The sequence below is a fragment of the Schistosoma haematobium genome, chromosome ZW (genome assembly GCF_000699445.3).
Source record: "Schistosoma haematobium chromosome ZW, whole genome shotgun sequence".
Taxonomy (NCBI): Eukaryota; Metazoa; Platyhelminthes; class Trematoda; order Strigeidida; family Schistosomatidae; genus Schistosoma; species Schistosoma haematobium.
Genome location: NC_067195.1, coordinates 60,313,077 through 60,339,605, shown reverse-complemented (window position 1 = coordinate 60,339,605; position 26,529 = coordinate 60,313,077). Strand labels below are relative to the sequence as shown.

The 26,529-nt window shown below is 32.8% G+C and overlaps 1 protein-coding gene across 2 annotated transcripts; it reads right to left on the bottom strand.

Annotated features, from left to right (window-relative positions):
- Positions 1 to 776: 776 nt before the first annotated feature.
- Positions 777 to 23,007, bottom strand: MS3_00004044 (uncharacterized protein). Of its 2 annotated transcripts, XM_051211934.1 has the most exons (5): positions 22,818 to 23,007; positions 20,530 to 20,700; positions 17,256 to 17,813; positions 13,119 to 15,445; positions 777 to 2,327 (listed from the first exon to the last, which is right to left on the bottom strand). In XM_051211934.1, the coding sequence occupies exons 3-4, from the start codon at positions 17,790 to 17,792 to the stop codon at positions 14,555 to 14,557; spliced, it is 1,428 nt and encodes a 475-aa protein (XP_051072055.1). In that variant the 5' UTR covers positions 17,793 to 17,813; positions 20,530 to 20,700; positions 22,818 to 23,007; the 3' UTR covers positions 777 to 2,327; positions 13,119 to 14,554. The 2 variants fall into 2 exon arrangements, with proteins under 2 accessions (XP_051072055.1, XP_051072056.1); XM_051211935.1 differs by lacking the exons at positions 13,119 to 15,445; positions 17,256 to 17,813; positions 20,530 to 20,700; positions 22,818 to 23,007 and adding an exon at positions 8,989 to 9,402.
- Between the last annotated feature and the right edge of the window lie 3,522 nt (positions 23,008 to 26,529).

The window sequence follows — 26,529 nt, the reverse complement described above, 5'->3', positions numbered from 1 at the left end:
TTGATAAACGAGTAATTAACACGGTCAAAATATGGCTCAAGTAGAATGAACGGATTGGCCTACAACTCACTGACCGAGATCAGCTACCTCAGCGCTTTCATTAAGAAGTACATGTATGATATAATAGAGAAGTCGGAGATTTCGACTGTTCATAAGAAACCTTTATACATGAAAGTGCAATTCAACGGGGATGTGGCTAGTGACACTCTGAAATATAGGTTAACCAAAGTAATCACCAGGACATTCTATGCAGCCAATCTTGCGTCGACCTTCTCTTGTCGACCAGCGATGTCTACTCAAACGAAGGATAAGTTACCTGAGTTGGCCTCTTCCATGTGCATTATTTGTTTGTAATTTTCCGCCTCTTTGTATTCTTCACTATCTAATTATTTACACACATCTTATTACGTAATGATTTTAATGTTTTGTGATTACTATTCCTAGTCTATTTACTCATGTTTGACCTTCTAATCCTAACGTTTAACTATTGATAAGAGTTTTGTTGTATTTTATTATTCTTACTATTATCAGTTCACCTGTCTTCCTACTACTATAAACTTGTACTTTTACCTATTATGTGTAGAGACTTATTCTATTTCATTGTGATTATAGACCCATATTGCCTTGATTGGTTTAAAATTGTTTTTTTTTAAATTATTTCAAGGTTCGACTACATTGATCAGCCTTCATAATGTTGAGAATAATTAATTATTTATTGTTTATGAATTAATGATACCTGTGTTTACCTGGTAGAGTGATTGTTGAACTATTCTTTCTGATTACAATAAAAGTCGTAATTATATTCCTAGATTCCTAGACTTAAAAGTAACACTTTCATTTTCATTATGTTTCAAATAGTTTAAATAGTTGCCACATATTTCGTAAAATCAGGTTTCTAAGCATTTGATTTTATCTACAATAAATTTCCTCAGGGTGATGTTGTTAGTGAATCGCATCTTTTCACTTTAGAAGTTTCATAAAAAGCATTTTGTTTGATTAGTGAATAAGTTTTTTATTCCAATTAACAAATAATACGTAAGGACAGAATGTACACGATGGTTACTTATTTAATAAAGTTTAACGAAGACAAACAAATAAAGTAACAGCGTAGAATAATGTATTAGTATAAAAATAATTTTGGAAAATATATTGAACAATTGCATTGCATTCGGAAACACTTTGACAAAATAAGTTGATTAAGTATTCCAAAAGTTGATTCGACAGTACATACTGAGATCACAAAATTATTTGATAAGCTATTTGTTTGATACACAATTATTTCACGTTAACTAATGCATTAGTTTATTCAGACGGAGTACTCAACAGGTTAAGAGTATCATTTATGTCAAAATAAGTTAAAATGAAAATAAAACTGTGAATTTTCGTCCAATTACCGTAGAAAAATGTAATTAATAGTTCATAATGTCGCCAGTTTTCCAATTAATAACATCACCCGCAATATCTATATCGATAATGACTAGACAAGATTTATTTTCCGGTATTGATTCATCCAACGAAAACTCCTTCATATTAGTCAGTGTCCTGTTTAGTCGACTCAACACAATTCCTAAAAATGAGTCATCTATACGAATGCTTTGTGTGAAAGCCATAGCCACAGAAGCATCACTGACAATATCTGAACCCAACAAATAACCTATTCCATAGAAGTAAGGTGGATAGTAATCCCATGGGTATTCATTCACTGATACCGACCATTTCAAATCGAACTTCTCCTTTGACGGTCTTGCCACTACACTTGTATAATGCACAAAACCTCCTACGGTCGATCTCGAAACAGAAGCATTCAGACTCCTGACAAGTCGAATAGTGTTTTCAGGCAGTAATGCATAATCGTCATCAACGAACAGATACAATGGTGTTTGTCCCTTACAAAATGTAGCAGCCCATCGATATGACAATATCATCTTGGACGTCAAGTTGAAATACGTATCATGAAATGACCCGACCAACATATCATTGAATTTTCCACTCTCGTCACTCAGCTTCTTAGCAGCAATCCATCGTGAGCTCTCGTAAAGTTTAGAGAGTTCAGAAGCCTTCCGACCAAGATTCACAGTGACTCCGTCGAAATGATACACATCCGTTTCATTTGGGGTTGGCAATCCAACAACGAAAACAAATCGAATTCGGAAATCTTTCCACAGGTGTGATTTCATGTAGGTGTCTCGAGCGTACGATCGTTTGTCAAAGCAATAGATACACGACTTCACTATTACTATGAGATCCAGACTTTCTGGTGGTTTGGTGGGACTGCAAGCACTCGTTGGTAGTTGTACAACAATGATCGATCCTCCGTTGACCGGCTTCTGGAATAGAGAATGAAAGAAACCACGGAAATATCACATTGGTGAACTGGTAGATGACAATCAATTTCTACATGAGATATGTATCAACGGCAAGTGCTGTAAAATACACTGTTCTTGTTTGAGTGGATATTTTACTGAAGTGTTTACTCCAGCCAACACTAAAAACGTGGGAGATACTAGGAAGTCATCAGATGCATCATTTATGTTAGTTGTAATCACTAGAATGCATCACTATTCAAAACCAAACATCAATAACAATTTAGTCATCCCAATAGCTATGCCTTTACTTTGACATACAACATGCATGCTAAACCATATGCATTTCCAAATGAACGTCATTTGTTCTGAATCGATTCATAAATAAACGTTTCAATTGAATGAATATTTAAGGTATACATGTATAAATCTATGATGAACTTCCGGTATTTTAGTAATCATTAGGTGCTAATGGTCACCGTTTTAACCTCGATCATATCATAAGTTAACCACAATCATTGTGACGCAGTAGTGTTGATAACGCACTAAGAGCTACGTCAGCCTGCTTATGGATGTTTACAGTCACTGAACTCGTCTGATAGACATCCCAACACACAAACTGTGAAAACGATCTGCTTTAACACGGTTAACAAATCAGGTTGTGCTGTTACATGTTCCGAAATACGAAACCGTGAACATTCAAAAGAACAAACAGTTTATTAACATGTCAAGCTAGTTTGTACTTTCCGGTAGAACATACTCACGCTATTCACTCTAACGCTGTCCATGTTCTATGCAAAGTAAGTCACCTGTTTCTGACCGCTTCGCTATCAGTATTCGACTTTAACTTGTTAGTTTGTTGAAACTAACAGCTGACATGTGGTATATCGTTCGCTCATAGGTATTTCTCATGTGTATTTCAACCAGGCGATCAATATTCGCAAGCGTAAGTTACTTCATCCACCGACGAACTTCCGTACACTTGTAACTGATATCTTCATTTGATCAATCGGTGGTTATTATGTGCATAATCCGTCACCTATTAGGCAGTGATAACAGTCTGTATACTCAAGTTCGCAATTTCAGATAAACATGACATTTATATTTTCTGGTGTTCCTCACCGGGAACCATCTGTTACATATCTGATTGTATCAATTCACAAAGATTTACCAACTATTCGTTCGATAAATCCTATGTTAGACTTTGAATTACATGTTTGATTTACTCTCCATTAAGAGTTTCATAGACGAAAAGAGTGTAATGTGATGTTTTTAACACTCCAATAACTTTCAGTACAATCAAATATACGAATTTCGGAATATTCCATTTCAATAGACTGATAGATACTATATCTCCATGTGTGCCTGTTATCTAGTAGGAACTAAGGCTCCCTGACCACACTGCAATTCGATCGATAGAAATCGATATGTATTAAGAAGCACCAGACATCCATGACATTGGTCACCACCCGGAGAACAATATGAGGAAAAGTGTTCATCTACAAGTTCACTGTGAAAATGAAAAATAATGAGAGTGACCACCCCTCACATTGTCTCCAATATCAAAGGATATCTACCTTCTTAATTGATTTATCCAATGCTCTTCCTTGAAGCAACGAACTGATGCTGATAACGTATAAATTTATCAAAACAATGAGAAACGTGTTTATCGAAATGAACTAATAACCTAGCCATCACCAATCAAAAAACGTAAAGCGTGATCAGATAACCCTACTTCAATAGCATGAAGTGCTTCTTTCACATTGAAATACTTCGGATGATGCACATTGCTCTTTCTCATTTTCACACTTGACTTCACGTTAGACATTGGAATTACATCACTACTATTCGACAAAACATAACGTTCATTCAACATATCATTCATGTGATTCTCACTATTTATTGTAAATGGAATTTGTATATCGAGAAGTCCGTAGTTTAACGGTGTTTGAAACAGACGAACTGATGGTTGGAATCCAGACAATCTTACATAATTTGTTATTCTCAAATCATTCAATTGATCAACACATTGAAGCCACTTTTGCTCCGACTTCGTACATATGCTCAACATTTTCATGTGAAACAAAACATCACTACTGAAAAATCCCTCTCCCACTGAATTGTTGGTTGTGTAATTATGATACAGAATAATTGATGGTATTTGAAAGAACAACACAGTCAATATGAAAACTGTAGTCAATTTCTTAGAAAAATATATTCCACAAAGTTTATATCTTGTCATAGTCATCAGGATTTAATGTTACTTGAATGTTGTTAGCATTTATATTCTAATTATTATACATCATTTATAGGTATCAATGAGAAAACCTCTTAACTCACACACTAACTTCATTGATTCCAATTTAGTATGTAGATAAATAGCGATACAGAGATTGTGCCATTAGTGCACTGGTTTCTAATTTGAACGCATAGTTTCATCTAACTAAATCAATATCATAAGTCAGAAGTATTCTCAAGTGAACTTTTAGTATATTTTCTGAATTTAAGTCTACTACAATGTATAATCCTTGTACGTTGTCTTTCTTCTAAATTAAAATCAGAAAATCTAATAAATAAGACGAGAAGAATGAAGATGAATTTCAGAAGAATCTTCACCAAATGAATAGGAAGACAGGAATCAACAAATACCAAACAAAATAAAGTGAAGAAGGTGAATCAGGAGACTACAAAGAAGCACATCTCATCAAGATAACAAAGAGAATAGATCTCAGCAAGTGCGAGAATAGGTGAGGCATCATACTACAGTCAATACCAGCAAATGATTTCAACAGAGTGTTGTTGAACCGGATGGATGCTTCAGTAGACGTCCAACTGTGAGATCAACACTCCGGATTGCGTGAGGACAGACCGTGGGCACCAACCAAATCACACTTGATGGAGAAGCTGAGGGAGAGGTGCAATGCTCTACATACCTGATTAGCACCATCAATAAACAAACAAAATCTGACGCAAGTGTGAAGGCACAAATTCGCAAAGCACGTCCAGCATAACCACGATCGAAGAACATCTACTACTCAAAACAACTACCGGTCAACATCAAAGTCACAATCTTCAATACAAACGTCAACACAATTCTATTTAGGACAGTTTGTGATTTCGTCCTCAACCAGTCTGGTCTTATCGTTGAGTGTTCGTCAGGCTTCCCGAAGTCTACCGACTATTTAGGAACAGGTTTGATTACTGCTCGTGTTGTTTCAGCACCACATTCAATTGTCTATTTATCACCAACACCTCCAACATCACACCAACTAAATCGAACTACTTTTCATAAATCCAGTTTCGTTGTTACGCTTTTCCAATCGCATTCATCACATTCATTCAAACACATGCCATTACACTGTTCGTTTAAAATCACATCCATCCATATTATCTGTGATGAGAGTTTTAGGAAATTTTCACGATATTTACCCACAACAACAACAACAACAACAACAACACCAAACGGTTGAGTTTGCAGACGATGGAAGGTCTCAATTACCCATTCTAACTACTACGTACTTATCAGTAGTCACACGATTTTAGGCTAATGTGACTTCATCATGAACGTGCTATATGAAGTTGGAAAGCCATAACAGTAAACTCTCTGCATATCTGTTCTTTTGTGATACCAATCAATAAGCTACAAAATCCATCAATTTCATCACATCAAACCAATTCTATAGACTTCAATGAAGCTGTGAAGCACGTTGAAATGAAAAGCATTAATGACCTAGTCTATTTCTGAATGTTCAGTGCCCACAAATCTATTCATTCATAGGCAACTACACTATGACTGATGTGAGATTGAACATATCGATTTATTACAATAATCATGTAGCACATCACCATCTTCATCTTCGTTGAATTGCAGCTTTAGGAAAAGTGGTTTATTAATAGCCGTTGATGTCGCTATTTCCCTATTTGTTACATGCAAATGTTTCTTCTCGTCGATAACTCATTTCAATCAACATATTATGTATGAGATCTAATTCCTCATTCATTCTGTCGACTGAGCATATCTTCCTAGTTCTACTTGCAAGACATTTCTATTCCACTGTTATCATTGACTCATAAACTGCCTTGATTGGTTTAGTAATTACATCTATGCATATAAATATTACTGCATATTACAGTTAAGCTTGATGAATATCTAGTGGAAAACAATATTGTTCCAAATGAAAAGCATTAATGACCTAGTCAATTTAGCTGTGTGATTCAACTCGTCAATACAACAACATGAAATAACAAACTAAATCATATAATGATTTCAACGTAAATTTCACTTCTCAACTGTAATTCGATTTCATTGTTCCTATGGAGTTATAGAAACGGTAATTGATGTCCAGTGTAAAACTCAATTTGAGTGATCCACATATTACTTCCCAATGATGTCTTCACTCAAGAATTTTGTGTTGAGTCGGCTTTCGGAGAACTTCAACGGAGCCTCTAGAGTCCCAAAAAGGAGCTGAAGAGTCCTAGCCAATCACAGCGCGACGGTGCATTCTAGAATTCCAACGTGGCGTGCTACTATTCGTCAGTAGTACAATATTTCGCTAACGGATTGGCCGAAATATGATGTTGATTTAACAAACGCTAACATCTATAAATACCCATGATTTTCTGTACAAAAACGAAACTCGGAGTAAGGTATTTCTCTCATACTTTGCATCTTCTCTCTGGTGTTCAGGGCGCTGTGTAGTTCTAGCTTGCGAGTTACCAGAATAGCTTAGGAAACGAATATAGCGTTCAATCGACAAGACTTATCATGTTATTTCACTAGTTGTCTTCATCTCACCATCTTCATGAAGTACCTTAATAACTTCATCTGATTTTCAAATGTTTGTCGCTTCACATAAAGCTATAAATATTGGATCAATCTTTTGTAGCAAATAATGAAGCTTAATAGAAATCCATTCTATATCATCGTTTTGCATCTGCTACTCACATCCGTATGCGTATGTGTGAATAAACAAGTATTAGGTCATTTGACGATGGGATTAAACAACAGAAGAGGGGGTTGAAGCATTAATAATATAGCGTCCAGATACTGATAAGATGAATCGTGTGACGATTTGTTGGGATATTCAGGAAAATATCCCAAAAATTATCCTGTTAAGCCTAATGCTATCCTTGGACATGAAATGGTATCATCTTATTGGTCAATATTTAGTTAACGTGTTATTTTCTTGTTGGCCATTATTGTAAAATGTTATTTTCTATTTTATGGTACGTTGTGGTCTGCTTGACTGGTATATAAACAAAGTATGTTTGAAATATAATGATTCATATATCCGAGGCTGTGACTTGCGTTCTGGACTCATCTGGCTGGGCTAGACAGGGAAGCGAGACCAATCAGAACCCTAGGTCGTTCTACGTGTTTGCGCGTCTTTGGTCCGAGCAATAATTCGCTACCCTTAATCCGCAGCAAATATTTTTCACGTTATAACACGATTATAGAGGAATTGATGAGTTCATGTAAGTTTCGGATCACTTGAATAAACACATATAAAAGGCACACAGTTATGGGATCGCAATTATCTAGAATTCGGAGTAGATATAAATAGTTACGCAATAATTTTAGAAGATTTGAAGAGTCCACGTTTGTTTAGATGAATGACAAATTTATTTTAGTGTTCATAAAATAATATTTAGTTTGGTGAATATTGCATATCAAAATTAGGACAATAATAACAAAGTTATTATTAATATTATTGCACGTGATTCCAATCAAATTTGTCAATCTTCCAAGGTAATGATAAATTCACTACTGTCTCTTTCTGGACACATAAATCTGGTTTGAGTTTCCTGATTGCTACTGCTTCACGAAGGTGAACAGAAGCTGTATTCTGTTGTCACCTGATTATTTCAGAAGATTCGTAAACGTGAGCAAAACAGCCGCTGTCAGTAAAATCTTGAGCTATTGCACTCTTTAGAGATGTTGCACCTCTCACTGTCAAATTCTTTGTAAAGCGTGCTTGAAGTGACATTGTCTCAAACGTTCATATAAGCTAACGGTTGAATGTCATGATGATTGGTGAATCTCATAGTTTTACATTACTGACTGACCATATACCTACTTGTGACTAACTCGAAAAGATAATTTACTAAGTTCTAGTGAGAACCCGTGACCATTCGATCTCAGGGGAGTCTTGTATGAGAAAAATATCACCAACGGTATTGGATATTACGAAATGACTTAAGTAGAACACGTGCACTAATGCATGTCTGATCAGATGGTGGTTTGGAAGTTCAACCTGATAGTCCAAATTTTGGTCGGTCTTGAGGTAGTCGGATATGCACTGCTGGAGAGTCTCAAAAATGAATGTGACAACCAATCAGTCTCTTCTGATTTTCAGTTTGTCACTAAGTATTTCACTAAGATCAGTCCATAAAGTGGGATTATAGAATCAGTAAAACTGTTGGTCTCTCTCATAAAAACTCACTTCACGTATCAACACATTTTCGAAAGTGAAACTCGGGTGAGATAACCGGTAACGTTGTACAAAAACGGAAGAATAATCACTCTCAAATTGGACAAATACAGTGCTCTTCCAGACAAGCTGCCTAATGGTGATTATACAGAAATTTACTAATCGAGTAACCAATTTAATATTCAACATCTATATAAACTAATAGAATCTTTACAATCAGTCAAACAACTTACTGCGTCATCAGATAACCCTACTTCAATAGCATGAAGTGCTTCTTTCACATTGAAATACTTCGGATGATGCACATTGCTCTTTCTCATTTTCACACTTGACTTCACGTTAGACATTGGAATTACATCACTACTATTCGACAAAACATAACGTTCATTCAACATATCATTCATATGATTCTCACTATTTATTGTAAATGGAATTTGTATATCGAGAAGTCCGTAGTTTAACGGTGTTTGAAACAGACGAACTGATGGTTGGAATCCAGACAATCTTACATAATTTGTTATTCTCAAATCATTCAATTGATCAACACATTGAAGCCACTTTTGCTCCGACTTCGTACATATGCTCAACATTTTCATGTGAAACAAAACATCACTACTGAAAAATCCCTCTCCCACTGAATTGTTGGTTGTGTAATTATGATACAGAATAATTGATGGTATTTGAAAGAACAACACAGTCAATATGAAAACTGTAGTCAATTTCTTAGAAAAATATATTCCACAAAGTTTATATCTTGTCATAGTCATCAGGAATTATTGCGATTTGAATGTTGTTAACACCCGTTTTCTAATTGTTATACACTACTCTACACGTGTTTTTATTACGGTAATCGATTTCGCTAAATGTATTCGACCTATCTGCTGTTAGTTTTTATGCGTACTCTCACATTAATATTTGACAGTCGTAATAATGTATAGTTAGTGAGCATAAAATAAAATCGAACTTACTTAAAACTAACATGTGCACAGGACATGTTTTTCATTTGTTCAATGGAAAGGATTTTTATTTTAACTTCAATATTTTATAGATTTATTTGCTATTACCTAGCAGAACTCAAAATGTTTTTACATATGGGTTATAACCTTTAGTTTAATTCCACGTCATCACTATATGTCAGTTATGTCACGTATTATCATCAGCTGTTTTCTCATTCAACCAAATTAATGTGAAATATATCGAATAAAGTGAAAGAAACCATGGTAGTTTTTATGAAATATAGGGATTGAGAGTGTTTTCAACAACAATCTATGAATGTTTCTGTAGACAGAGTCTTTAGATGACTGTTACAAGGCATATAACGTTTAGGATGATTAACACTTTGTCTAACACTGTGAACACTGAGAAGTTATAATTGGAAAAATGCTCAAATTATTTACACGGTGTTAAAATTGTGATGGATTTTAAATTCGTACCATAGAAGTATATGTATTTCCAATTCCATTTAACAATGACTAACTCAGTCAAAATAAAATGAAAGGGTTCACAAAATTAAATTCTCAAGGCTGTGATAGATCTAAAACTCCTTTTTGAATCCATGGATTCGTTTCGAATATTGTAATACCAAATTCTGCTGTGAAAGACGTTGCACTGTATCATTTATTAACCATTCAAATACGTTTGCGCATAAGTTGATGTTGAACAGAAAATATACAACATTTAAACTATTGGAAATTTTTTTCTAGAAAAAATATCATTCTATCTTCGCATACTCATATGAACATAGTATAGAAATAGACATAATAGTTATGCAGCCAATAAGTTTTTATTAAATTAGTCTTTACATCAAGGTTAGAAGCGATCATGAACGAAGTATTGATGTTATTAGTCATCTTTATCGATAAATAATCGTTAAAGTGTTATTAGGACAAAGATATTTGACAAGTGAGCACCTTTTAATACTTCTGTTTTCATGTTTCAAATGAGTGTTAGATCTTTCATTGTACAGGTTAATAAACGAATTCTGATTATTAACTAATAGTAGTTAATAGTAGATTAACTACTATGAGGAACTCTTTAAAAATATAATCAGACTTAGGTGACATCACACAATGTTATTCATTATTAAAATAATCCTAAAAACATGTTTCCCAGTTTTAGTTAATTGTTTCTATCAATTTTATTGAATCTATATATGATATTATATTGATAGTAAAAGTTCATGTGCATTCATCTTCACTTTTCATACTTGCTCCACAAATGTTTTTCAGTTTGAACATACCATGTAATAAGTGTGAATAATATTCACTGATAATGCTATACTCATGTTCGAGAACTCAATGATTTGACTAGTCTGTACCGTAGCATAGATGTTAATTTACAGCTTTCTTTGTGAAGATTGTATTTGATAGATCGCTAATATTAAATCTAACAATATATGTTAAAGCTAACAAAGTTTAAAACGTGCTTTGGAAACTGTTCAGTTTTATACAGAAATGAAAAGGACCATAACATTATCTGTTCATATGCATGTTTTGAAGGGTCAGAATAAATTATTATATACACTGTCCTATTTTAAAGAAAACATTTTAATCATGCATCTACGGAGGTTAATTTCAGACTCTTTAGCAGCGCGTATTGACAACAATGTACACAGGGATAGAACCCAGGACATTTATTTTCAAGCATGAACTCTTAAGCTCTAGACCGATGAGCCGGCATTTTATTAATTCATGATAATGTCATAAAGGGGGGAAGGTTTAGCATTGTACAATCTGATATGGTAAAACAATCAGAAGTAGCCTAATGAGAAGGTCAATCGATTGCAATCAGAAGTGACCTGAAGGAGGAGTGCATTTCATTAGCTAAGAGGTGGATTGATCTCCTAAGGGGTGGAGTTGTGTGTTTTTGATGGAGTTTTGTTTTTTGTGCAAACTTCAGGTAGAAATGAAGTGTTAGAATTCCAGTCGAATGTGTGTCCACAGAATGTTCAGATCGTGGATAGAGGCAATTTTAAAAACACCAGAGAATTTTTAAAAGCTTGACACTCAGACCAATTAGCAACCAATAAACACATTGAAATAGATCCAATTTATCAACCAATCAGAAAAACTATCGACAAATATAGGACAAAAAGTCAAATCAATGGGAGATACAACCAAAATGAAATAGTAAACAATGACAGGTTAAAGGTCAACAATAACCAATTAAGATCGCGGTCTGTGAGCCATATGTGGAGAAATTCGAACACTTCACTTCTACCTGAAGTATGTAATGATAATGTCTTTCAGAAGAACGATGAAAGCTCCACGACCAAACCATGCAGCTTGGAGAACAAAACTTCATCAAAATAATCCACCTAAGATGAATATCTTCTCCACTATCTCAGAGTTGTAGTATATAAATGAGTATTCGTATATTTTGTTTGCCAGTCCAATATACTTTTTCGCTCATTTTTGTAATCTCATCCAAGTAGTCAGTTAGGGGGTTGGCGTTTAGCACGTTGTGTATCAGTATAAGATTTCAGACACCTCCAGTCATGATACGATCTTCGAAATTCCCTATTTGAATATAATCCTTCCAGTATCTCAATTCAGTTTCTATTGTAATTTTTGTTTGAAGTACTTTCATTTAGAATTGATTAGCTTATATTGTGACTAATTTACGTTAATTTCGTCACAGAGTAAATCTCAAAAATGGACACCGTTACTTGCAAAGTGATTAGCATAGATCGGCTTTCTGTGTGACTTTCTTTTGATTATCAAATTAATTATCATCATCTGGTTAACGTCAAACAGAATACAGTCCTTTTGTATGAAATCACCTGTCTTGACAATTGATTGATCACTGGGTGGTGATCAACTTCATGTGTGTCGAGTCCTTCTTAGTTCAGATCGAATCCTATCGACCAAGTTGCAATGTGGCCACTAGTTTAGGTGACTCGCCTTTGCGTGCACTATGTTGAGATTAAATGGTGGTTGGAGGTGGTCAACAGGAAACCCTGGACCCGAGTTTCATGCTACTTGGTATTCGTCAGCAAGATGTACATGTAATCTTGAGGGAACTGGTACTCCCTAACGGATTAGATCCTGTGTCACCCAGCCTCACGGTCTGTCATGGAGCATCACTTCCCTCAAGATTATAGGTACACTTTGTTGACGAGTGGCATGAAGGCCTATATCTTGAAGAACGATCAACAAAATTGAAATTTCCATTGATATTCTCAATGACTATCTCAGATAACGACTGTGAAAGTAAATTGACCACTTTACTGTTCAGGGAAATGAGAAATAGTATTAATTGCAAAATGTTCCAAGTTATTAGGCAATTTTATTTACATTCAGTCACATTGTCGCTATCATAAGTATATTAAATGAATTTTGAGTAAATGAACTCTACTGAACAATTATACCAACAATGTTATTACCTGTTTTTCAGTTACTTCTTCAATCTGCCCAAATAATCTCTTTCTTTGTTAAACATTTTCCTGAATCTTCATCGGTTTCAGATAGATGAGTCTTGATCTGACAGCTATAACTAGTAGTTTTAATTTCGATACCTGGATATCATATTTCCCATTTAAATTTTAAGCATGGCCATCACAAGATACAAATCTTGGGGTGAAGATTTATTTAATAGAGACTAAAGAAGACTGATATCAGCAAATAGTGAACTTGTATAAATATATACAGGGTCTCTGAAAATGGTCATAAACTTTAGGGAACAAAATGAGGCACCGAGAAATACTCAAGCAGTAACTTAAAATGGACGATGGATTGCTTGAAGAGATCTGATGCTAAAAATAAGATGCAAATTTTACAAATGAAAATAATAGTCACCAGTAAATAAATGAATATCTGAAGATTTAGTAGGTGAAAAAAGTCTCGGGTAAGTTATTCATAGCACAAAAATAATTCAATGTCTCATTCTACCAGCATCCTTGCACAAAATAGGCTTCATTAAAAACAAATCGGTACAAAGATTCGACAAACCTGTGAAAAATTAATCCAAATACAAATTACTACAATGATGATAAAAAAAATAAACATTCAAAATATAGAAATGAATAAAAATTGCATGTATTACGTTTAGGTTTTTGTTTATTCAGATAATTAATGTAAGAATCTATATACGAATCAGTTTAAATCATTATTACTTTTATCACACATACAATTGATTAACTTTTGATCCATCTCCATGATAACAGTTGTTGGTTTTTTTTACATTTAATTTATCATTCTGTGTAGATTTACTGTGAGAACTATCTGATATGGTATGCGGGATTTGTTACTTAAATATTCTATCATTTGTTGCTGATTAAGTGACTTCTGCTATAGTGCACTAGTAAGATTTAGATCTGACATAATATGACTTCTAATTTGAAGAACTAATTGCAAATTAATAAGAGTTTAATTAAGCTATCATCTTAGCTCATCATTTGTTTCAGTTATGATAAGCACCATGTGATGATGACAGTTTGTTGATTATTATGCATAGGTTGTGAACATTTGATGATTAATGGAGAAATTTGAATTCTTGACACAAATTTTAACATGAACTTGAACCAGAAATTAGGATAATTGATTCATAATTCTTATTTCTTTGTTTAATAAAGTAACTCAGTGACATAGGAAATATTGAATACAAAAATAGTTCATGGTCATAAAATGTATAAATTGGTTTGTATGATACGCTTTTATGATCTTCTCAATAGTCGATAAAATTATGAACTGACTATTAAAATTAGTTCTTGTTAGCCAGACAGCATTTGCATGTCTATAATATACATTTATTCAGATGACTAATATAAGATTATTTATAACTGAACATTTACAGAAAGAAAGACTAATTTATTATTGTGGTTTAAGCAAACAGTAAACCAGCGCTTGATTTTTGTATAATAACTGCTCCTGATGCTTCGAAATTTGTATCAGTGTATACTCTGAACCCTTTAAGTTGATTGAGCTTCTTGTTCAGTCTCGCCAAAACAATCCCAAGGTATGCATCATCAATACGAAGATTTTGTGTAAATGACATTGTAACAGAAGCATCACATACAACGTCAGCTCCAATCATATAGCCAATACCATAAAAGTATGGAGGATAATAACTCCATGGATATTCATGAGGTGAAACATCCCACTTTGAGTTGTAACTTTTATTTTCTGGTCGCGATACAACTGATGTTGCATGAATTGGACCACCGACATATGACTTCATATCTGATATTTTAATTGACTTTACGAGTTTCATTGTATTGTTCGGATGAAGTACATAATCATCGTCAATAAATAAAAATAATGGCGTTATATTCTTACAGAAGGTACACGCCCAACGAAAAGATAACATCATTTTCGTAGTTAAATTGAAGTAAGTATCAAAGAAACCACCAACCAACATGTCACCATAAAATCTGCTTTCATTTCTCAACTCTTTTATTACCGACCATCGAGAAAATTCACGTTTTCTCGATTCCGACCATGATTTCCCATTCAACTGAATATTTACACCATCAAAATGATAAATATTTGTCTCATTTGGTATTGGTAATCCAACAACAAATACAAATCTGACTGTTAAGTTATTCCACAGACTTTTGTTCATGTATGTTTTACGCGCGTATGACCGTTGTTCATAGCAATAAGTGCAAGATTTGATTAAAACCACCAAATTTAGTTTCTGTTTTTCATGACAAGGATCACAAGCACTTCTTGGGGTTTCCAAAACAAATAGATGTTCATTATTTATGGGGACCTAAAGAAATATTTAAACAAATATTATAATATTATTTTGGTAAGTTTTCTTCTTAGTAGAATTTGTCAATTTAAAGATCGAAATTAACTATCTTAAATAGTTTTATTTTAAATCTCTATCTACTAAAAACAATACTGAAAAACAGGAAGGTCACAACTGTCTAACTTAAATATGGAATTATTTATTTATTTATTTTTTATTATTCATTATCATTGTGATGCGTTTAATGTTTTATGACAGAAATATAATTTATCAAGATCCATCAACCTTGGACTATCATACATGAACATGATACTAGATCACGTGATACACAGTTACTCAATAATCCGGCTGTTCTTTAGAGAATCACATATAGACCGGAATAATTGCTAATGGAAATAACATACAAAATAGAACGTAAGTGTTATAGTTGGAACAAAATTGGTTTCGAACGCGGAATGAACTTTACAATACCAGATATTCTCTGATACTTGGTGAAGTTGGATATGTCTGTTTCTAATTCTTCATCGAATAAAGGTCATTTCGTGTGGACACATCAAAATGCTTTATAAATTCTGTAATATAATTTACACCATAACCCAGTGAAAAAACTACAGCTGCCGCCGATAGGAAGCATAGATCATATTCAGACTTAGATCAGGAGTATCTTGATTGTTGTTTTATAGCTGAGTTGAATTATTTATCGGGATCAATTCTCAAAACTCACTCACATGCCCGTATTACGATTTCAACCAGTCATATTGAATCTAATAAGTGATAAAGAATCAAATTAGCTATAAACTACTGAGAGAAGCATTTTTCAGAAAGAAACGAGTACTGAATTGATTATGATGGCAATGAATTTAAATGTGATATAATTAATATCCACATACTGGATCTTGAACTGGTATTTGTATAAAATAACAAGAGTCTTATTTAGAAATCCGTACTGATATTCCTGATTGTAATCGGATTTCCTCATAGCTTTGTATCTAAATTCACTCGTTTTTCCACTATGAAAACTGAGAAAAAATTTGTTGAGATTTTGAATGAATATAATCAGTGGATAATAACTGAGTTTCTATTATGGATTTACATCAATAAATTGAACAAAAATTCGACACGTTTATTTACTGTTGTTAACATAGTTCTACATGTACCCTTTAGGCCATAGCTAATGAGTTAGCGGTTGTCATACATTAACGATAATACCAATGTTGTCATTGAGAATATTGATCAAAATAATTAGATTTTGACAGGTTACAAAATCAAACTGCTGATAAGTTCAAATAATAGTGAAGCTTTTAAGTTATAAATCTTGTCTAAATGTTGGTTTATTAATTATAATATTAAAGGATGGTTCTGCTTGTTAACTCAAAGACTAATGAACTCGTTCTATGGGGTAGATGAATTGGTGTATTAGTAATTTGTCAGCATTTCTCATTTATTGAAATAAAAATTATTTACATAAATAAAACGAAATCACTTCATAGCTAATTAATACTAACCATAATGACCAGACTTTAAAATGAAGAGACTTTGACTTACAGTGTAAGAAAGAGTATTAAATCTATGAGGAGATTCATATATTAAACATCATTTGAATTGTATCAACTGCCTAAATCAATGATCAAGTCAACCAATATATACAATGGAGTTACGAGTCAGAATTCATGGATTTAAACAAATTACTTTTCTGTTTCATCATTAATTATAATCTACAGGGAAATTTGACTCTAAAATAACTGTGTATAAAGCCTATGAATATAAATGATTATAATCAAATATGAATGTCATTATATCAAATTAAATTTCAATGAATATAACATACTTCGTTTGGTGGAAATCCATTTGACATGGCATTCAAATATTCAGTCATATTGAAATATTTTGGATAATGTCTTCCACCTACAGATTTATCATCTTTAACATATGACACACTTTTGTTACTGATTGTTTCAGTATAAATTTCATTGAACTGATATGTTGTATTCATAGATTCAGATAGTATTTTCAATTGATTTTTAAAGTTTAGAAGTTCTATTGTTTCATTGAATATAGGCAAAGAAAAATATGTAAACTGGAATAATTCTGTAGATATTTGAGTTGTTCCTAATTGATTAGAATTATTAACATGTAAATTATTTAAAGCATTAATAAATGCTAACCATGAATTTTGTGATTTAACAATTTGTGTAAAAATATCGTTTATACATAATGTGGATGATTTGTTTGTATAAATTATGCTATCGTGTTTATTTAAAATATGAATATACAGATATATATTAAAAAGTAATCCGATAATAATTAATATAATTTTCCAGTATTTAATCAGTTTTATTGAAGGTATTAGTATGCTAGTTCTCATTTTATCAATATAATGGACAATCTGAAATAAGAGAACACACTATTAAATAAGAATAACAAATTATATATATAAAGTTCAATGCAAATAGATTCACAGAAATATGATTACTTTGCACTCGAAAAATAAAATTTAAGATTCTACTCAAATTTTGTATTCTAACTGGTGACAAATAAAAGAACCGATCAATGTTCATTATAATTATTTGTATTGTGATTGCTACTTTTATATTGAGTTCATATTTTAAACTTATAACTGAATGTGATTAACTCAAACAATCAAATGAATGTTTAGAATAACTGTCTATTTGTATCCAAAAATGTGTGTTGTATTGATCAATGTATAGTCACAAAAATAGTACTCGTTTTAACTTACTATCGACTGATCATTAAACATTCATTATTATTTATGATGAACTTGACATTTTTAAATGTACAAATGAAAAATTACAATTTTTTTCTTTTTTTAATCTTTCTGTGTTTCAGGAAATATGCGTCCTTCTTTGTCTTATTATAATATTATTATTATATTTTTAGATAATAAACATTTATTATCAGAAGGGGTTTTGTAGTGAGTTTAGAAATTTCACTGACTGAAACCATGAGTCAATTGAAGCTAGACAACCATGGAAAACCTGGAAGTACTGGACGGCCGTTTCGTCCTGGTATGGGACTCCTCAGCAGTGCGCATCCACGATCTCGCACCCCCGCAAGTTTCAAACCCGGGACCTATCTGTCTCGCACCAGGCGTTTAACCAACTAGACCACTGAGCCGGCATCCAACGGTGTTAATGTCTAATTTCAACCAATCCACGAAGTTGCGCCACCATACACCATTGTCTTCAGTGAGTTGATTTCTCACAACAGACCGGTTGAACTCCACTGGTAACGGCTTCTCACAAGAACTCCAGGAGTATCTCTCGAAGTCAGTCACTAGTGAGCAGATGATGAGCACTGCTGAGGAGTTCCATAATAGGACCAAACGGCCGTCCAGTGCTTCCAGTTTTCCATTGTGGTCTAGCTTCAATTGACTCATGATTTCAATCAGTGAAACATTTATTAGTTTTGAATTTATAGTTGGATGATAAAGTGAACATAACATTAAGAACAAAAATTATACTCAATCTTTATTGATTAAACATTGTTTATTATTCACTTTCCTCTATCATATTTTAATAACATAACTTTTTACTCATTGAATCAATGGTAGTAATAGTAGCTGTAGTTACAAAGTATGACAAATATAATTTCATTATTGTATTATTGACGACTTTACAACTTACAATGTTAACTAATTTAAACTCTTGAATAATCTATTTACTTTGTTGATGTTAGTGAACTTTTTAAGTGTTTTATTGTATGATTACATAATAGTGGTTTCTTTTAATTACTGCTTAATTGTATAAATACTGGGTACCGATGATTTTTAATAATCCGTTTATTGATTTTATAACAATTAAAATAATCAAGGTTAAAAAAGAAGCATTTAAGTTTAAGAAAAAGTATATTTATTTTCTATAGGTTATACTCTTTTCAAATATGTATGAACTTAGAGATAAATAATTGATTTCAATTATCTGTCATCTATTAGTTACATCAGAATAATAATTTCTATCAACAAAATTATTTCTTTTCATAATTTTGATAGAATAGTGATTGATGTAATAATATAAACAAGAACCAAATATCTTAAATGAAACTGGTATTTGAAATTCGTATGTATTTACAACATCTTTGTTTGGTGTTCATTTTGCAGATAACTAAAACTAAACAAAATTGTCTAATAAAACTGAAGTTTTTTTTTGAATTTGCTTTCTCGTAATCTATCAGATACTCAAAAAATTTTCTCTTAGAAACGGTAAAATATATTGAAAATAAAGTCATTTTAATCCAGTGATCAAATAGAGATTCCTGTCGTTTCCTTAGTTAATTTAACTAATATTATCTAAATTCTATTCGGTATCAATGGTGTGTTTCGTTCCAAGTAAGATCGACCAGACTGATCTATTCCCAATTCAGTAAGTAATGATGTTATCAGTATGATGGTAATTTAGGGTTACATCCGAAAGAAGAATGAATAAATGATAACTGCTAGGGATCATTTGTGGACTATTATTGCATATATTCATATTGAACTGCTATGAAGTAACTAGATTATATGTATATTCATATTTCTTTTATTATAAGCTTTCATTTAGCCTATTGACTACTATTATACGATCTACCATTCTTAATTTATTCCCAATCTATTAGTTACAGTCTCCTACACACATGACTTTTGGCTTGATGTTGTACAATTATTATTTTCCATTTTATGGTGTGATGCCGTCCTATCTGCTTGTATATAAATCATGTATGTCTGAAACATACGATTCACATAGCTGAGGCTGATATTTGTGTTCTTAACTGAACGGGTTGGGTTAGGCATGAAGTTACTATACAAAGGACCACTAACGACTCAGAGTTGACTCTAGATTCCTCGTGCTAGTTAACACACACTAATTTAGCACATGTAAAACATCATATAAATCAGTATTCTGATTGGCAATTTTGTCACGTGATATTTAACGAGCCATAAGTCATAGCATTTAATATCTGTTACTTCAAACATTGTGTAATAACCGAATAGATTGTAAAAATTATAAAAATCATATTGAACAAGAAACTCATGTTCGATACCATAAATAGCAAGAATAATTAAGAGATTTAAAAAAAAACATAGTTATTTCTACTCCACTTACATGGTTGACTGAAAGATTCCTAGTTGTACTACAACTTCAGTGGTACAATGAAACTCTGGGTATTTGATAGATTTAAAATAGATGGGTATGAAATATACTTCTGCTTCTACTAATTAATAATGAAGTGTGATTAACTGAATATGGTTTGGTCCAACATGTTATGACTGGAAACTGAAATTAATGTTTCATTAAAAAGTAGTATTGTTTTTAATTTATTCATGAGTTAAATTTTAACTTAAGGTATTACAAATAACCAACGGGTTTCTTTTTTGAAACTCATTGTTTCATCTCAATAAATCAATAGCGTCATTCAATAGTATTTTGTAAATTAACCATTAGTTTGTTTACTAAAATGAAAGTTGATTTCATTCATAAACATGTAAATAGGTAGACAAACAATATTAATTGTGTGGTTATCTTGGCATTATTATGCAGGATAATTTCAAGTTTGTAAGGTAGTTCGTTACATTGACTAAGGTATAATCAAAACACAAATAACAGCTGGTATAATATGCACTTTTAAGAAGTGTGGTAATACATTAGTTCCAGCTTACAATTTCCAAGCACTAGTAGCTAGTGGTTGTTATTAATAAGTCATGTTGTTACAGTGTAGAGGTTTCTATACTGATTTTAAGAGAATCAATGGTATAGTTCCATAATTTGATTATATTATCCGATAAAGAATACTTTTTATCAATGTATTCCTGGCTTGTTTGTTCATTTATAGGTCTCTATGTATTATGTGTTGATAGCAAGCTGCATTTTGGTACACAATTAAACATTTCATTTATTCTTGCTTGTTCGAAAGTTGATCACAATAAATACTTCACTGAAAATCACTTTTTTACAAACTGCATATTCGAGAACGACTGATTTGATACAGGTAGCATGGTGAGAAACTCACGTGTAAATTAGATCCGAAGTTAATTCTTATTTTATTGGCAGCAAAATGTAGTGTAAAATCTCGTTAGATAGAGACTGTCATCTCGTTATGAATGATAAAAGAATGATGAAGGCGACTCATGAGATAATTGTGTAAAGCCCTACTCTTATCAGTGATAATTGTATTCATTACAATTATTCACCTTATAAAATAAAGGTAGCATTTCATAACTTCATATTTTGTCTTTAAACTAACATGATTTCTCAGTGGAAAGAAATTTACCCGTGTATATTCCGTGGTGAAACTATCAGTGTACGCAATATCGACCACGTGTAACTAAACATAAGCTGTGTAGTACATTAAATTTAAAAAGAATTCGCTTATCGTTAGATTAATTTAATAAATTTAAATCTTTCGGAAAAAAGCGTTTAATCGATGTGTGAAACTCGCCTATGAAATATTCAGCTTAGAATATGTTTTGGTAAGATGGGAATCAGTGCGAATCGAACAATTTACTATGTTGTATGAAATAGCTATATCAAATTTGGACGGGAAACTGTAGATAAAAATGATGTATTATCTACTAAACTTGATAATAGTTTCTAAGTCAGTAATATGTAGATTTTATTCAAATTAATCGTTAAAACAAGTATATTTCAACTTCATCATACTTCATTCCGTTGATGACTTTCTACAAAGTAAAGTTAACAGCCTGAATACACATAAACAGTCATAACCAATGAGACAGGAGAAAAGTAAACGAGGCGTGACCAATGAACAGTACACTATACTTCCACTTTTCACTTCTAATGAGAGAAATTATTTAAATCTTCTCACCGACTGTCATGAGCTAGACGATACACGTAAAGTGTAATCTAACTGGTTGTCATTTTGATCTCAAATCAACTGATACTGGTAAATAGCAGTTAGTGAGATGTTTTGAATCCGTTGTAAAATGAATGAGCATCAGGCATATGATTGTATGGGAGGAGCTTATGTTTAAAAAAAGTCATTCTACACTCAAACCAACTCCCATAGTGCAAATCCTGAACCGAATTCGACGAAGGGTGAAATGATAGTACTGAAACTCATTATTCGTTTTACATTTTAATTCACAGCAACAGTCAACTATGTAACACCTGACAATCAGTATTCATGTTATATAAAGTTCAGGGATTGTATGAAGTACAAAAACCGAGAGTTGAATAATTAATGTTTAAAAATGTACATAATTCGACAATTTATGTATGAGCACAACAAGGTTTGATACTATGTGTCATGAATGTTCGCCTATATGTAATAATTTGCTATTGTCCAGCGGTTCTCTAAGTTCAATAAAGGTGATTTAAGGAATCGACTGAGTTACTAAGAAATTCAGACAAATATCTTGTGAACAACAACTTACGACAATTGTTAAATCATTTTATCCTGTAAAAGAACTTGAATTATTTCAGATGAAGATATGGGACCATAACTGAATTGGAAGTTTGAAAATGAATTCAGTAGGAATTGAACAGGAATTAATGCGATTTGAATGTTGTTAACATTTATATTCTAATTATTATACATCATTTATAGGTATCAATGAGAAGATCTCTTAACTCACACATTAACTGCATTGATTCCAATTTAATATGTAAACAAATAGAGATACAGAGATTGTACCATCAGTGCACTGGTTTCTAATTTGAACGCATAGTTTCATCCAATTAAATCGATATCATGAGTTAAAAGTATTCTCAAGTGAACTTTTAGCATATTTTCTGAATTTAAGTTTGGTTTCTCTTTAGAATAAATAAGTAAATTAAACATTTTCTGTGTCCTATTTCTTTCGTTTTATCAAACGTAATTAGAAGTTAGTTTTTTTAAATGTGATATATGATTATTACTGGAATGCTTGTTGTGTTTTTCTTCTATTCCGTAAAGATTTGCATAATATTAGATCATTGAACACAGAATGTTCATATGGCAACTAACACTGATCGACACTAAGGTGTAATATGAACTACTGAGCAGTACAAACAATTGTAATTTAATAAGACCAACATTTGAAAAGATTTCTCTATACAACTATTAACAACAGATTGTAAATTTACTACTCCGCTTAGTGTCTAGTCTCATCAATTTATCTACCGATCCGAGTCCAGGCTCCGAGATGTAATCTTTTTGTTCACTTCACAATAACAATCATCCGTACGGTCGAATCAAGGTACTGTCTAATGTAAAGGATGAAGAAATTCTAAGAATCGATAAATTCATTGGCTATATTGTCCCAGATGCATTAACTTCCAGTAGTAGTCATCGTGGTACCTATATATCAAACGCTAACATGAATCGACTACTTGAAATTCTGGAAGTAAGTGAAGAGTTGAATGAGGACTTTTAGGGAATCTGTTCAAGATGGAGTTTTTTTTATTTTATGAAGTGCTGACCAACGACCTGGTGACTGGACTCTGATAATGTTTTATCGACATAATCGTCAGTGGAAATATTCATATTCAGGTAGAAAGATTTTATTCATTTATTTACTGTGAATAAAAACAAATCTGTAGGTGTTCAATAAATTTCCTGATAGAAATGATCAGACATTCACAAACATTCAACACGACCCTCTTAAGAGTCACGTGACAGAATGATTTACCAATCTTCGTTTAAAACCAATTACTCAGGTGTCTACAAGGGACCAAAAGGAATGCATATAAATGCATTGGTTACAAGCAATTAAATGTAAATCACCGGTTAAATTTACAAAGAACCTTTTTCTTCTTTGCTTGATGCACGTATTTGTCGGTCGATTAATGAAAAGCATGTTTGATGGAATTAATATGACATGTAACTGACCGTAGTACGATAATAACTACTACGTACGGAACGCACGCACAACCCGACATTCTAGGAGAGAATATAAAAATACAACTTGGAGGTGACCGAAGAAAGTCAAACCCGTTGGATGATAAATTCCAAGAAGCACCATCATCAACAATGAATCTCTATTGATCCTCTGATCAACATTCAAGAAAAGAAGAGTAGGAAGACAGGAATCAACAAATACCAAACAAAATAAAGTGAAGAAGGTGAATCAGGAGACTACAAGGAAGCACATCTCATCAAGGTAACAAAGAGAGTAGATCTCAGCAAGTGCGAGAATAGGTGAGGCATCATACTACAGTCAATACCAGCAAATGATTTCAACAGAGTGTTGTTGAACCGGATGGATGCTTCAGTAGACGTCCAACTGTGAGATCAACACTCCGGATTGCGTGAGGACAGACCGTGGGCACCAACCAAATCACACTTGATGGAGAAGCTGAGGGAGAGGTGCAATGCTCTACATACCTGATTAGCACCATCAATAAACAAACAAAATCTGACGCAAGTGTGAAGGCACAAATTCGCAAAGCACGTCCAGCATAACCACGATCGAAGAACATCTACTACTCAAAACAACTACCGGTCAACATCAAAGTCACAATCTTCAATACAAACGTCAACACAATTCTATTTAGGACAGTTTGTGATTTCGTCCTCAACCAGTCTGGTCTTATCGTTGAGTGTTCGTCAGGCTTCCCGAAGTCTACCGACTATTTAGGAACAGGTTTGATTACTGCTCGTGTTGTTTCAGCACCACATTCAATTGTCTATTTATCACCAACACCTCCAACATCACACCAACTAAATCGAACTACTTTTCATAAATCCAGTTTCGTTGTTACGCTTTTCCAATCGCATTCATCACATTCATTCAAACACATGCCATTACACTGTTCGTTTAAAATCACATCCATCCATATTATCTGTGATGAGAGTTTTAGGAAATTTTCACGATATTTACCCACAACAACAACAACAACAACAACACCAAACGGTTGAGTTTGCAGACGATGGAAGGTCTCAATTACCCATTCTAACTACTACGTACTTATCAGTAGTCACACGATTTTAGGCTAATGTGACTTCATCATGAACGTGCTATATGAAGTTGGAAAGCCATAACAGTAAACTCTCTGCATATCTGTTCTTTTGTGATACCAATCAATAAGCTACAAAATCCATCAATTTCATCACATCAAACCAATTCTATAGACTTCAATGAAGCTGTGAAGCACGTTGAAATGAAAAGCATTAATGACCTAGTCTATTTCTGAATGTTCAGTGCCCACAAATCTATTCATTCATAGGCAACTACACTATGACTGATGTGAGATTGAACATATCGATTTATTACAATAATCATGTAGCACATCACCATCTTCATCTTCGTTGAATTGCAGCTTTAGGAAAAGTGGTTTATTAATAGCCGTTGATGTCGCTATTTCCCTATTTGTTACATGCAAATGTTTCTTCTCGTCGATAACTCATTTCAATCAACATATTATGTATGAGATCTAATTCCTCATTCATTCTGTCGACTGAGCATATCTTCCTAGTTCTACTTGCAAGACATTTCTATTCCACTGTTATCATTGACTCATAAACTGCCTTGATTGGTTTAGTAATTACATCTATGCATATAAATATTACTGCATATTACAGTTAAGCTTGATGAATATCTAGTGGAAAACAATATTGTTCCAAATGAAAAGCATTAATGACCTAGTCAATTTAGCTGTGTGATTCAACTCGTCAATACAACAACATGAAATAACAAACTAAATCATATAATGATTTCAACGTAAATTTCACTTCTCAACTGTAATTCGACTTTATTGTTCCTGATATTTATTGTGGTTCCGACAACTACAATCAACATCATAACATCTCTAAATATTGTCTGAGAATTAGTTAAAATATCTCTCATTATTTATCCATCCAATGAATATTATGTGTTAGCTTTATTCCTCAATCTACTTATTTCGTAATCCCTCTGTACTATTCTATCAAGCATTCATTAGGAAATGAATAACGGTGTTTGTTCTTACTAACTATATCCTGTGAGATTTTATTGCAACTAGATTTCGGGATCTATTTATCCGTAAATCCATTAAATCATAAAACATGAATATCAATAAATTACACACTCCTATGATGAAATATTTCAATCATCTTTAATCAATTTCCTAACTCCATTTTACTTATCATCACGTTCTAACACATATTCTACTGAGAAATCCATGAAA

Bases quoted from the DNA above. Each gene is read 5' to 3' on its own strand.
- MS3_00004044 (XM_051211934.1), bottom strand. From the start codon at position 17,792: ATGAGAACTAGCATACTAATACCTTCAATAAAACTGATTAAATACTGG. The intron at 15,446-17,255 runs GTATGTTATATT...ATATTTCTTTAG, and splicing joins ATGGATTTCCACCAAACGAA to GTCCCCATAAATAATGAACA.